Source organism: Mesoplodon mirus (genome assembly GCF_964341445.2).
Source record: "Mesoplodon mirus genome assembly, chromosome: 10".
Lineage (NCBI taxonomy): Eukaryota > Metazoa > Chordata > Mammalia > Artiodactyla > Ziphiidae > Mesoplodon > Mesoplodon mirus.
The window spans coordinates 42,966,544-42,981,329 of NC_138986.1; the positions used below are offsets into that span (position 1 = coordinate 42,966,544).

The 14,786-nt window shown below is 41.2% G+C and overlaps 1 protein-coding gene across 1 annotated transcript in view; it reads right to left on the minus strand.

Annotated features, from left to right (window-relative positions):
- The window catches only part of DCBLD1 (discoidin, CUB and LCCL domain containing 1), a 71,807-nt gene that overhangs the window by 4,911 nt on the left and 52,110 nt on the right, over positions 1-14,786 (minus strand). Inside the window, exons 6-11 of the mRNA XM_082633990.1 lie at positions 9,411-9,544; positions 4,023-4,063; positions 2,855-3,067; positions 1,283-1,407; positions 854-1,013; positions 658-765 (exon numbers count right to left, since the gene is read on the minus strand). Of these exons, the coding sequence (XP_082490116.1) occupies positions 658-765; positions 854-1,013; positions 1,283-1,407; positions 2,855-3,067; positions 4,023-4,063; positions 9,411-9,544 (781 nt within the window). The remainder of the gene's footprint in view (positions 1-657; positions 766-853; positions 1,014-1,282; positions 1,408-2,854; positions 3,068-4,022; positions 4,064-9,410; positions 9,545-14,786) is intronic.

Sequence of the window (14,786 nt, forward strand, 5' to 3'; positions counted from 1 at the left end):
GTGCCATGGAGCAGCTGGGCCCGTGAGCCATGGCCGCTGAGCCTGTGCATCCAGAGCCTGTGCTCCGCAACGGGAGAGGCCACAACAGTGAGAGGCCCACGTACCGCAAAGGAAAAAAAAAATATATAAAAAGGTATGGAATGGAATGTCTCCCTTCCACCTATTCTTCCTCTATGTGAAATTATATTTCTTGACATTTTTCCAGGTATACTGGGGTGAATATATATATATATGTATAGTGATGCTGTATCACCCCCCCCTTTTACACACATGGTCGAGTGCTATGTAAACTGTTCTGTACCATGCTTATTTTTTTAAGTTGTCAGTGTGTCTCAGAGAACTTTCTATATTACTAACACATTCCTTTTTTATGGCTGTAGAGTATTCCATGGTATGGATGGCTATTGTTTTATTTTTCTATAAAAGATTTACATAGTGTTTGAAGGGTGCATATGTTTGTTTCCCGTCTTTTTCTACTTACAATAGTGTAATGAAAAGTGTGGACATATATTATTTTACACATGTGCAGATATCTCTGGACCATCTGCCCCCAGACACTTATATGACACAGAAAAAAAGAATGCTGTTGAAGCTACCGTATTATTGGCTGGAGTACAAGTTATTCCTTAAGAAATCACAAAACGATAACTGCCCTACCTTTGGGCATTTCTTCAGAGGGGATGGGTTTTAAGATTGTCTCATCTTCTCTGTTAGTTGAACCAACAGTATTTAGACTTGTTTTGCTCCACACCAATGAGTCATTACCTGAGCGAGAAGAGATGTTAGAGAAACCACATTAATAACAACAATTTGTGAAAGGAGGTGACCAGAATCCAGTAACTCACTGACTCACCCTGAGTCCTACTTGGTGCAATCTGGCAGCCAAGGAGCTCCACTTTCAAGGCTATCCTCTGGTGCCATGTCTGGGGGATAACACGCACATATCTGGCCACAATGGGAGGGATGAAATTGTTCCGCACAGGGTCCCGAAAATTAGAGTTGCCCTGAAACACCTGTAGGAACAGATAACCTTTACCTGAAGATTCTATTAGTTTCTAGGTCTTTATCAATCCACTCACACCTGGTTATATGAAATCAAAGCAAGGATTCTATGTCTTTTGCTTTTTTATAGACATGCTTGATATTGAAGATACAAGGCTTTACACTCAAAGGCTACGTAATCTGGTGCTGTGCATCTGTTTTTGGAAACACACTGATGAACTGATGAAAATATTTGGAGGCCACTCTCCTACTCAGTTCCTTCCTCCAGAGTGTCTCTTACCTTTTCTTCATTATTCACAATTCCTTTATAGGTCTCCCACTTGGAGTTGTTGTTTCTGAAGTTCATTACAAAACTCTTTACATAAAAGTTGAAATTTGACTGTGTGGATCCAGTGGTCCTAATTCCTTGTAAGAAAATATTATTTATGGGTTAGTTTTAAAAATATGTTATACAACATGTATTATAACTTCAGGTTTCTTTTCTTTTTTTCCCTCTCATTTGAAATTGCAAATCATTTTACAGGCCTGCTTTTCTTATCTGCATTTAGAAACGTGATGACAGATGAGTGTTTTCACACTGACAATATGCCATAAAAAGGTTTCAGCACGGAGATATCAGCTCTCTCACCCACACATCCATCCTTACCCCCTGCATACAGGTTCTTCCCACATAGACAATGTGAAGATTTGTTACTTTTAAAAAAGACATGGCAACTGACAAAGGATTAATCTCCAAAATATACAAGCAGCTTATGCAGCTCAATATCAAAAAACAACCCAATTCAAAAATGGGCAAAAGACCTAAACAGACATTTCTCCAAAGAAGATATATAGATTGCTAACAAACACATGAAAAGATGTTCAACATCACTAATCATTAGAGAAATGCAAATCAAAACTACAATGAAATATCATCTCACACCAGTCAGAATGGGCATCATCAAAAACTCTAGAAACAATAAATGCTGGAGAGAGTGTGGAGAAAAGGGAACCCTCCTGCCCTGTTGGTGGGAATGTAAATTGATACAGCCACTATGGAGAACAGTATGGAGGTTCCTTAAAAATCTAAAAATTGAACTACCATATGACCCAGCAATCCCACTACTGGGCATATACCCTGAGAAAACCATAATTCGAAAAGATATATGCACCCCAATGTTCAGTGCAGCACTATTTACAATAGCCAGGACACGGAAGCAACCTAAATGTCCATCAACAGATGAATGGATAAAAATGTGGCACATATATACAATGGAATATTACTTAGCCATAAAAAGGAACGAAACTGACTTATTTGTAGTGAGGTGGATGGACCTAGAGTCTGTCATACAGATTGAAGTAAGTCAGGAGGAGAAAAACAAATACCGTATGCTAACACATATATATGGAATCTAAGAAAACGGTACTGATGAACTTAGTGGCAGGGCAAGAATAAAGACACAGATGTAGAGAACGGACTTGAGGACACAGGGTGGGAAGGGGAAGCTGGGGCGAAGTGAGAGAGTGACACTGACAATATACACACTACCAAATGTAAAGTCGATAGCTAGTGGGAAGCAGCTGCATAGCACAGGGAGATCAGCTCGGTGCTTTGTGACCACCTAGAAGGGTGGGATACGGAGGGTGGGAGGGAGACGAAAGAGGGAGGGGATATAGGGGTATATGTATGCATATAGCTGATTCACTTTGTTGTACAGCAGAAACTAACACAACACTGTAAAGCAATTACACTCCAATAAAAATTTTTTTAAAAAGACATGGAGTACTCTGAGGTGGGGGCACCTGTGCAAATTCAAAACATAATTTCAACTGCAAGTCATCTTGTTTTGTGAAACTGCACTCGTTTCAGTACCTGTTATTTTCTTTTTCTCTCCCAAATCTATCCTCAGCCACTCTCGTTTGTGGTTCTTGCTCCTGTCCCCCGAAGCCCATGACGGGCCTTGGTCCTGAAGTCGGGCTTGGCCAGGAGACCAACGGACCTGATCTCCAGTCTCATTGATCCACTCCCAAGAAGAAGAAGCTCTGATTTGCCGGTCAGTTTCCAAACTCAAGGATCTGCTGCAACCTAGTAAAAAAGGGCAGGGAAATATTTCAGATATAGACACAAAATGAAAACCAAAAAAAAAAAAGCACCGCATTTCACCTAGAATTATTCAGTTGATTTACTTCCATTCTGATATTGAATCAACTGTTTAATTACTAGTTTTTTAATGATTCAGACTTGCATTTGACTCGCTGGTGCTGTGGTATCTTGATACTATTGCTGCTTTTCTTAATAGACCTTATATCCCCTATAAGTGACACATCTGTCCCCACTGTAGATTTTCCTTTCTAATCTAAATTCACCATGATTTCAACGAAGTACAAGGTGTCCTAAAAGCTGAAAATGCTGAGGTTCTTCTCACTTGATCAGAGGGAGGACTCCACGCTCTCTACCCTTGAAGAGCAGGTACGTCAGGTGCTCTGAAGATCAGTTAATTGTACCCAACATCACCCCTGGGAGCTTAACTATACCATGTCCAAGACAATGTGGAGGTTGCAGATTAAGGCCAGTCCTCCTCCTGGGCAGAGAAGACATGTTTGTATTGTTCTCCTTGAAATATGTTATTTTATGTGAGGGAGAATACTTCCCCAGAACATATTCCATGACAGAGGGGCTAAAAAGCCTTTATGCTATTCATTTTCAATAACTTCATTCCAGATATACACAAATCAAATTGCACTGCTCAAAAGGTTTTTCTATTAAAATCTAACATAAAGGAATTTATCTTAACTTGTCATTTCAGATTTTCATTTTTCCTGGCAAAAGTTTTAGATTATAAAGAAAAATATTTTTTTCCTAATGTTAACTAGGTTTATTGTCTGATATATTTTTAAGTCACAGCATACTTGGTGCTACATGACCTGAGGGGAAAGGAAAAAATTAATCTTTTAAACTATATCATCTGAGGGGTATGGAAGAATAAACTACCCCTGAAGATTTTAAAATATCAAATTCTTAAGGAAAGCATGATCCTTACCATTGGAGGTAAACAGAAATCGCTTGTCTGACAGGGAACCACTGAAATAATAAACACAAAGATGAGGACGTGAGTTGCTTAACTGCATCTTAATGACTGGTACAGCGCTATAGGGTGGGGCTCAGAGCCTTCCCACACCTCATGTGGTCCTCAGAGCACCCGGCAAGGCTACTGTTATTATCTCTGTCATTGGTATTTCATAGACAAAGAAACTCAGGCCCTTCGAAGATAAGCAACTTTCCTAAATTCATAGATGTGACAAGCAGCCAGGACTCTTGAGATACTGCTTTTGAATCACAATCCTGTGCTGTTTCCATCACGCCACATTGTATTGGGAAGGAACAGGCACATATACAGTCTCCAGGACACGCTTAAATCCCAATTAATGAATATGTAGTCATGGAGACAGAAAGGATGACTGCCCTGAACACTCCCTTTGCTTCAGAAGGCACCCCTACAGCGCCCCACTCGCTTCAACAATCAAGGACCACTGACACATGAAGATGCCTGATCACATACATTCATTCATTCATTCATTCATTCATTCATTTATTTATTTATTTTGCTGTACGCGGGCCTCCCACTGCCGTGGCCCCTCCTGCTGCGGAGCACAGGCTCTGGACGTGCAGGCTCAGCAGCCATGGCTCACGGGCCCAGCCGCTCCGCGGCACGTGGGATCCTCCCGGACCGGGGCACGAACCCACGTCCCCTGCATCGGCAGGCGGACTCTCAACCACTGCGCCACCAGGGATGCCCGCCTGATCACTTTTAAAAGAACGAGCATGTCAGTTGCTAGCTGCCTTCCCTACAGACCTCTCCACTCCTTCCCTGAGGGGTCCTGCCCCAGCAGCGTGCCTCCACAGAGAGCCTCCGCCCGGGTCTCTCTCTCTCCAGTCACACTCCTACCTACTGCAGCAAGGACACCAAACCATGAACCAGCTCCTGCTTCTGGATGACAAGGTGCAGCTGGAGCACCTCACTGACAGGTCCTGAACTGCTACAAGACATGCCTGCACATCTGGCATTGATCCCTGGGCCTCTGGACCCCCCAGTTCTGTACCTTGTATTACTCTCCTGGTGAACTTATCAAATCAGCCTTGCTCGGCAGTTGTCTCCTTCTGTGGAAAAGGGGTTCCTAAGGCCTGAGATCACATGTATCTTTTTGTAAATCCCTCACCAACTCAATGCTGTAACAATATGTAGAATGAATAGAAAACTTGCAATTCTCAAGATTAATCTTACATGCATCGTACTTACTACATTAGATATTACAGGTAAACAAAAAAAGGTAGATGTCGCTGTCATGTTCAATTATTTTACAATCTGAGAGTACTCCTACTTTAAATGTTTAACTCTGAATTATTGTGCCAATAATGGACAGAGAGGGTACTGAAATGTGAAATCCACAGAGAACCCAAAACTAGTCTGGACAGAAGCACCTTCACAGCAACATTTTGTTTTTGTTTTAAGTAACAGGTTTTTCTTTCATATTCTTTGTCCACTCTCAGGCAGAGACTCTGTAAGCCCTGGTTTTCCCCATAAAGATTCTATTATAATCTGTGCTGAATATAACGCAGGCACCAATCATTTCGTACAGGAGAAAATGCAGACCCACTTGGGTCATGGGACCTTCTTCAGTTCACAGTTAGTGGCCAAGCAGGGGTGAGGACCCAGCTCTCCTAACCTTTAAAGAAAGGTGAACACTGTTGCAATTTGTATTTAAATTTGTTAAGATTTTAGAGCCTCTCTTTGACTGATTTTTGCATTTTCTCTAATGTTCCTGCACGAAGTATTACACTTGAAGTTTGGCCCAGATAAGCCCAAATAATACTGCTGCAACCCTGATCACCTAAACGCACTCCCACTACCATGAAACATTAAAATATTTACTTTGTTGTTGTTGAAAAAGAGACGTTAAGGAAAGAAGGTTAGCTTTGGAGTTCATCCTGAGAAGAAAATGCTGGGTAAAGTTTTGCTTCTAAGATCTCTCTGCCTGGCTTTCCTCTATTATCAGCTGGAATATGTTTTTCCATTTCACCCAATTAAGCTAATTAAATACAACCACTAGAGAATTCTATAGGTAAATAAGCTTCCTCTTTGAAAACCCCCTAGGGAAAATGGGGTTCTAAGGCATTCACGCATTAGGGTGAATGAATTCGATCAGATTCCAGGAACTGCCAGCCTTCTCAGAGGGCTGTAGAAGCAATCAGGAAGAGCCTGAGGTAAACAAAGAAAAGCCTTCCCTGCAGATGGTTGGAGCCATCATCCTCTGTGTGAGGTCAATCGCTCTTCCTGATTCCATTCTGGTCTCCTCAGATCAAGGAAGTGACATGACCCGGGATGAATCCCAGAAGAACCCTAGATATTTACTTTAGGGACCACTTCTTCCTCAGCTGCAATGCTTCCTTCTGTGTTTCTTCCTGAACGCCAAACAATCATGTGTGGGAACAGAAGTTCAACGACCGCATGTACAGTGCTTCCCCAACAGCAAAACAGCACAGATCAAAACAACTGCTCCCTGAAGATCTGGGAATGGAAACGAGTGGAAGAGACTGTATGAGCACACAGTTTACTCTTTTCTGTTCAGTACAAAAAGATGGTGCCAAACCAGAGCCAGAAGGGAGAGGGGGCCTTGATATAATTCTAGACATTCTGTCTACTTCCACCAAAACAAAAATCGGACAATTAGTTCAAATAACTATATGGAATGTGGAGCAAATCTTTTCCTAATTCATTAATGGTTTAGATTTCTGGACTCTTATTTTTGTATCAAAGTTTAATATCAAATTATATAAAGTGACTTCATATGTATTAAGTCCAGTTGATGTAGCAGAATCGAGAAAATTATGTCTACTTTTACTTAATAGTTTAAATAACTTTTCTTCAAAAGTAAAATAAAATCCAAGTAGTACAAGTTAAACTTTTTACTCTCCTATTTTTCTACAAAAGAAGCATTCAAATGTATTCAAACGTAGGCAAGAGAGTCCAAAAACAGATTTAAAGCCAAAGGCCAGTTCTTCGTTCCTATTTGGAGATAGCAGCACCTAACAAATCTAGGCCACAGCTTGATACCTTCCTGAAACAGCACCTTATTATCCATAGATCAAACACTAAAACACATAAAAAGAAATAGATCCTCCCAATGTTCATTGCAGCACTATTTACAACAGCCAAGACATGGAAGCAACCTAAATGCCCATTGACAGAGGAATGGATAAAGATGTGGTACATATATACAGTGGAATATTACTCAGCCATAAAAAAGAATGAGATAATGCTATTTGCAGCAATATGGATGGACCTAGAGATTATCATACTAAGTGAAGTCAGAAAAAGACAAATTATATGATATCACTCATATGTGGGATCTGATTTGAAAAAATGATACAAATGAACTTATTTACAGAACAGAAACAAACTTACAGATATCTGAAACAAACTTATAGTTACAAAGGGGAAACTTGGGGAGTAGGGATAATTCAGAAGCTTGGGATGAATATACACACACTACTATACATAAAATAGATAACCAACAAGGACCTACTGTATAACACAGGGAACTCTATTCTGTGATAACCTATATGAGAAAAGTATCTAAAAAAGAATGACTATATGTATATGTATAACTGAATCACTTTGCTGTAGACCTGAAACTAACACAACATTGTAAATCAACTATACTCCAATAAAATTTAAAAAAAAAAGAAACACCCTCAAAAGTCAAAGTCAAGCAGACATTTAAAGCTTACTGTGCATAAGCAATCACTCTTACTATAAATCAGGATATAAATATATAAATCAGGATATAAATTTTAATGTCCCAAAGAGTTTGAGGCAAGTACCTAAGTGAAAAAAATGTAGGGCTTCCCTGGTGCGCAGTGGTTAAGAATCCGCCTGCCAATGCAGGGCACACAGGTTCGAGCCCTGGTACAGGAAGATCCCACATGCCGTGGAGCAACTAAGCCCGTGTGCCACAACTACTGAGCCTGAGCTCTAGAGCCCGCAAGCCACAGCTACTGAGCCCGTGTGTCACAACTACTGAAGCCCGCGCGCCTAGAGCCCGTGCTCTGCAACAAGAGAAGTCACTGCAGTGAGAAGCCCATGCACCGCAACGAAGAGTAGCCCCTGCTCGCTGCAACTAGAGAAAGCCGGCACGCAGCAACAAAGACGCAATGCAACCAAAAATAAATAAATAAAAAATTTAAAAATGTATATACATATGTGTGCATATATGTAAGTATATATATGTATATTATAAAATTTTATTTATGTAAATAGTACATGTGTGTGTACACATACATGTGCATATATGTCAGCCGTATCTGCAGATTCTGCATCCCCAGATTCAACCAACCACAGAGTGAAAATATTCAGAAAAAAAAATTCCAGAAAATTCCAATAAGTAAAATTGGAATTTGCCACATGCTGGCACCTATTTACACAACATTTACATTGTATTTACAACTATTTACATAACATTTACATTGTATTAGGTATAAATAATCTAGAGATGATTTAAAATACATGGGAGGATGTGCACAGTTACATGTAAAGATTATGCCATTTTATATAAGGGACTTGAGCATCCGTGGATTTTGGTATCCACGGGGGTCCTGGAACCAATCCCCAAGGACACCAACTGTAAGTGGCTCAAGGAGCACTGTTCCCTCAACAGGCAGCCATCCATTCCAAAGCAAGTGTCCCTCTGGACCATTCCAAGCTGCCTGTTTATACTGGTGGACAGCTGGATCACAAGGCTGGCCTATCTTAGTTCAAACAGCTCTAGTTTTCCACTCTAGAAGCTGAGGAAACCTGAAAGTATTAAAAGCTGAGGTTGAGTGTTTAAAGCAATTGACATACGTTTTTCTTATGAAGCTAAAAGATCAGAGGATAACACAGAACAGAGAAGTTAACAATGTTAAAAAAAAAAAAAAGCCATCTTTTTTTCTCTTCCCAACTATTATTCATCCTTAAGAGACTGTCTCTAGGGATCCTCTAGGGAGTTCAGTGGTTCTGCTGGGTTTATGTCAGTCCCTTATCTCCTTCAGTATCTTTGGTGATATTGGTGATGATCAGTAATTTACAGAATCAGGAAAAACTAGACAGGAATAAGCTTTATCCCCTCCCCGTAGAGCACCTGAGAGTAGAATGCTCTTCTGTCCTGGGGCTTCAGATGTGTGCTGTTCTAACTTACTTGTCAGTTAGCTTTTTTATTGCTGCATTTGTCTTCCACACTGACAGCATAAATGCTGCTCTAAGCAGTCACACACATTTTTCCCAGTTGACATGCCCTTGGTATCACATGCCTGCAGCCCTTTCCAGACTGTGAGCTGATGACTTGTGCCTGCGGGGTTACCTTCCACTCGGAACAAAAGGCAAAGTACTTACTGCCTTGAGAGCACACCATTGGCCAGGATCCCTTCGTATCGACTCATGCCTCTGCGCAGAAGCACACCAATCTGACCGCCCACTTCATCTGCAATTACTCCTGCATGGATGGCGGCTTTGCATAGTAAAGAGGTCTGAAACACAGCAACATCTCACTTACAAATGGCTCAACAATACATCTAAAATATAGCGGGAGCTTTTACATTTTGTTTCAACTTGTGCTCAGGATCCCTATTTGACCCCTGACATGGCTAAATTATAATTCATTTAAATAAAAAGTAGAAGGGGGTGGAAAAAATTATTGGCTAATTATCTCAGAATGACATCAGAGTCATTCTATTTATGCTGATGAACCTGGGAACCCTTCCACTAGGGAGGAAGGAAGGGAGATAATTCACAATATTCATGGCTCCCCAGTGAATAAAGCCTCCTGGTGGTGTGGTCATCTCCCACACCGACTCTGAACTGGGCCCCGGCGCGTGCTTTGTTCTGCAGGTAATGTGGCCCGGCAAACTGCCACACATGTCAGTGAGGCCACCTTAGACTCCCACCCCCAGATGACCTGCCACACGACTGCAGCTGCAGGCGCAATTCTAGGTAAAGGAAGCTTAAGAACCAACCAGCCCACACTGCCGACCCACAAACTCATCAGCAAAGAAAATGGCTGTCATTCTAAGCCACTAAGTTTTGGGATGACTTGTTCAGCAAGAATAGGTAACATTAGTTTCTTACATTCGCTTTACTAAATATACATACTGAGGATCATTTGAAAAGGTGAACCTTCCATACCATAGCTTCATTTTAAAATTAGAGATTTAACAAGGCATCAAAACCAAGATGGTAGTGTCAGCCACAGAACACTGAATAAAACAGAAAACTTCATGAAGTTCTCAGAGTGATGACGAGCAACCCAGGGCCCAAGGCCTCCATCTCAATTCCTGAATCTCCTCTGAGAGGGTCAAACAGCTGGCACCTGCTCAGCCCTCCAAGGCTGCTGGCTGGTGTGACAAACCCAGCAGGGGTACCTGGCAGGCTCTGATTAGCAGGGGACCCTGTGGTTGAAAGTGGGACTGCAGGAAGAAGTGGAACTGTTCCACGGGGTGCCCAGGCCCGTACGTCCCCTCGAGCACAGACCCATGGGGGAGGGTGATTAGGTATTTAGGCCAGGACTGAGGGGCCGAGAGGATCTTTTCCTCAATAAATTTTAGCAATGCCCTGCTTCTCTGCAATGGCTAGTGCCGAAAAGAGAAAAGCAGCTCATGAAATTGTGTTTCAATAACTGAACTTGGGAGTTTCTCTTTGTGTTAACGACAACAGTTTACCTTATTGCAGTGGAAAGTCTTCCTTAGATTTAGGTTACAGTATTAGGAGGACCAGTGAGACCAACTGTATTTTGCAACTAATGTGGTTGCAATAAAATTGAGAGCTTTTGTGATCTTTAACGTGGAGAGCTCATACTTTCCAGACTAGATTAGGTTTGGCAAAGGGAGTCAGTTTTGCAATGACTGCTATCATAGTGAAAAAAGGGGGAGGATTTCATGACAGAGAAGAAATATGAGAATGCTGAAACTGATGCAGATACTACCCTTCTTGATTTTGGGGAAAAAAAGAAGAATTAGAAGAGAAAGATAATACTCTTTAAAGAGGCAGCTTGCATTTTCATTTTTTCTCAATTTTCTTAAAAAGTTTTCTTATTACTGTTTTAGACTCTTTGGGTACAAAATAGAGGAGCTAGCTGTAAAAAGTCCTGGATTTAAATTCAGCAACTTAGTGCATCATGCTGACTCTGCCTCTAACTCTACCAGGTGTGCTTAATTAAGTCACCTCCCTGCTCTGGACCCGGCTTCCCGATTCATCTTCACAATGACAAGGCTGGACTGGGTGATGTCTAGAATCACCTTGTGATTCTAAAGGGCACCCTGTGTACCTCTTATAGGGTCCATGCAGGCCTGCCTCCCTCTCTCAGCCCCAAATGAAAAACAAAGTGGTCGGCTGGGCAGCTATTCCCTTGTCCCTAGGATCACCTGGCTTCCTTGGAATTCAGTCTGGGGATGGGATGGTCTTCATCCCAGCATCCCTGCCTTGTGTGTAGAGCTCTCACTGGACTTGGCATGTACAAGGGCCTCCTTGGTAACAAGAGGACAGATTCACAGGCCAACAAGCAACACGACCTATCAGCTTCATTGCCCAACAGATATTCGCATTTCCCACAGTCCCCAGCATTGAGGGAACCCAGTGGTATGTGCCCCTTTTATGGAGTTCATTTCATTGCATTATTGCATGTTAAATTACACATATTTATTTAATATTTTTTCATAATATTAAATGCAGGCCATAGGATACATCCCCAAGAGAATAACCACCAGATCTGGCTATCATATTATTATAATAAAATTTTCAGCCCTTTCCTGAGTTATTTCCTTAAAAAAAATCACCCGCTCACCCACTAACTTAAATAAAATTGATGTTTTCTAAAGTTGGGGATTTTTTGGTATCAATTTTTAAAATTCACACTCACTGAACCTGCTTTTTAAAAATTTCCTTTTGAACAGTAGATTTGTATTTTATTTTCTAGCTATTTTGAGGTTGAAACCTCACTGAAATGTAAATATAGGAAAGCCTAAGTTATTTAGTGATTGCCTTAAACAGACGAAATAATTTAAATGTAATTCTTCAGGGAAGGGAATGCAATGGACAGTTGAGGAGAACACATGCAAGACTCATGAACTTGAAGGTTGATGGAACTAAACATCCCTGAAGTTCACTGAGCCACAAAAGATGGCCAAGCAGATAAGCATGAGAAGACTTAACTCTCAAAGCAGTTATCAAATCATCCCAGAATTGGAGTATTTTCTTAAGTCTTCCTTTAGGAAAAATCAACTTGTACGAAAAAGTATTGACAAAGTATTAAAATAAAATGTAATATAAACATTTTAGGTGGAAGGTGCCTCCGCTAACCTGATAGTTGAGCTGCTGAATTGCCTGGGTCCATGTCTCCGTCCAACCAGTATGTCCTCTCCATGACCTCCTCCAGCTGGATTTTAGCCTGGACAAACCACTCTCCCTGCCCCACTGTTGGTCCACCACGTGAAAGAATGATTACCGTGTGGCTGGCAGGGTCCTGGTGCTCTGGTCGTGTGTCAAGCCTGAGCCTCTGACATGGGAGAGCCGAGTTCAGGACACTAGTCCACAAGAGACCTCCCTGCCCCTCGTAATATCAAACAGCAAAAGCTGTCACAAAGAGTTCCTTCTCAACGCTAAGACCCAGCTCCACTCAAGGACCAGCAAGCTACAGTGCTGGACACCCTATGCCCAACAACTAGCAAGATAGGAACACAACCCCACCCATTAGCAGAGAGGCTGCCTAAAATCATAAGAAGGTCACAGACACCCCAAAACACACCACCAGATATGGACCAGCCCACCAGAAAGACAAGATCCAGCCTCATCCACCAGAACACAGACACCAGTCCCCTCCACCAGGAAGCCTACAAAACCCACTGAATCAACCTTAACCACTGGGGGCAGACACCAAAAACAATGGGAACTACGAACCTGCAGCCTGGGAAAAGGAGACCCCAAACACAGTAAGGTAAGCAAAATGAGAAGACAGAGAAACACATAGCAGATGAAGGAGCAAGGTAAAAACCCACCAGACCAAACAAAGGAAGAGGAAATAGGCAGTCTACCTGAAAAAGAATTCAGAGTAATGATGGTAAAGATGATCGAAAATCTTGGAAATAGAATGGAGAAAATACAAGAAAGGTTTAACAAGGACCTAGAAGAACTAAAGAGCAAACAAACAATGATGAACAACACAATAAATGAAATTAAAAATTCTCTAGAAGGGATCAATAGCAGAATAACTGAGGCAGAAGACCGGATAAGTGACCTGGAAGATAAAATAGTGGAAATAACTACTGCAGAGCAGAATAAAGAAAAAAGAATGAAAAGAATTGAGGACAGTCTCAGAGACCTCTGGGACAACATTAAATGCACCAGTATTTGAATTATAGGGGTCCCAGAAGAAGAAGAGAAAAGAAAGGGACTGAGAAATATTTGAAGAGATTATAGTTGAAAACTTCCCTAATATGGAGGAGATTTTTTTTTTTTTTTTTTTCAGTACGTGGGCCTCTCACTGTTGTGGCCTCTCCCATTGCAAAGCACAGGCTCTGGACATGCAGGCTCAGCGGCCATGGCTCACAGGCCTAGCCACTCTGCGGCATATGGGATCCTCCCAGACCAGGGCAGGAACCCGTGTCCCCTGCATTGGCAGGAGGGCTCCCAACCACTGCGCCACCAGGGAAGCCCGAAAACTTCCCTAATATGGGAAAGGAAATAGACAATCAAGTCCAGGAAGTGCAGAGTCCCATACAGTATAAATCCAAGGAGAAACACACCAAGACACATATTAATCAAACTATCAAAAATTAAATTCAAAGAAAATATATTAAAAGCAGTGAGGGAAAAGCCACAAATAACATACAATGGAATCCCCATAAGGTTAACAGCTGATCTTTCAGCAGAAACTCTGCAAGCCAGAAGGGAGTGGCTGGACATATTTAAAGTGATGAAAGGGAAAAACCTAACACCAAGATTACTCTACCCAGCAAGGATCTCATTCAGATTCGATGAAGAAATTAAAACGTTCACAGACAAACAAAAGTTAAAAGAATTCAGCACCACCAAACCAGTTTTACAACAAATGCTAAAGGAACTTCTCTAGACAGGAAACACAAGAGAAGGAAAAGACCTACAATAACAAACCCAAAACAATTAAGAAAATGGTAATAGGAACATACATATCAATAATTACCTTAAATGGAAATGGATTAAATGCTCCAACCAAAAGACATAGACTGGCTGAATGTATGCAAAAACAAGACCTGTATATATGCTGTCTACAGGAGACCCGCTTCAGACCTAGGGACACATACAGACTGAAAGTGAGGGGATGGAAAAACATATTCCATGCAAATGGAAATCAAAAGAAAGCTGGAGTAACAATTCTCATATCAGACAAAATAGACTTTAAAATAAAGACTATTACAAGAGACAAAAAAGGACACTAAATAATGCTCAAGGGATCAATCCAAGAAGAAGATATAACAATTGTAAATATTTATGCACCCAACATAGGAGCACCTGAATACATAAGGCAAATGCTAACAGCCATAAAATGGGAAATCAACAGTAACACGATCATAGTAGGGGACTTTAACACCCCACTTTCACCAATGGACAGATCAAATGAAAAAAATAAGGAAACACAAGCTTTAAATGATACATTAAACAAGATGGACTTAATTGATATTTATAGGACATTCCATCCCAAAACAGCAGAATACACTTTCTTCTCAAGTGCTCATGGAACAT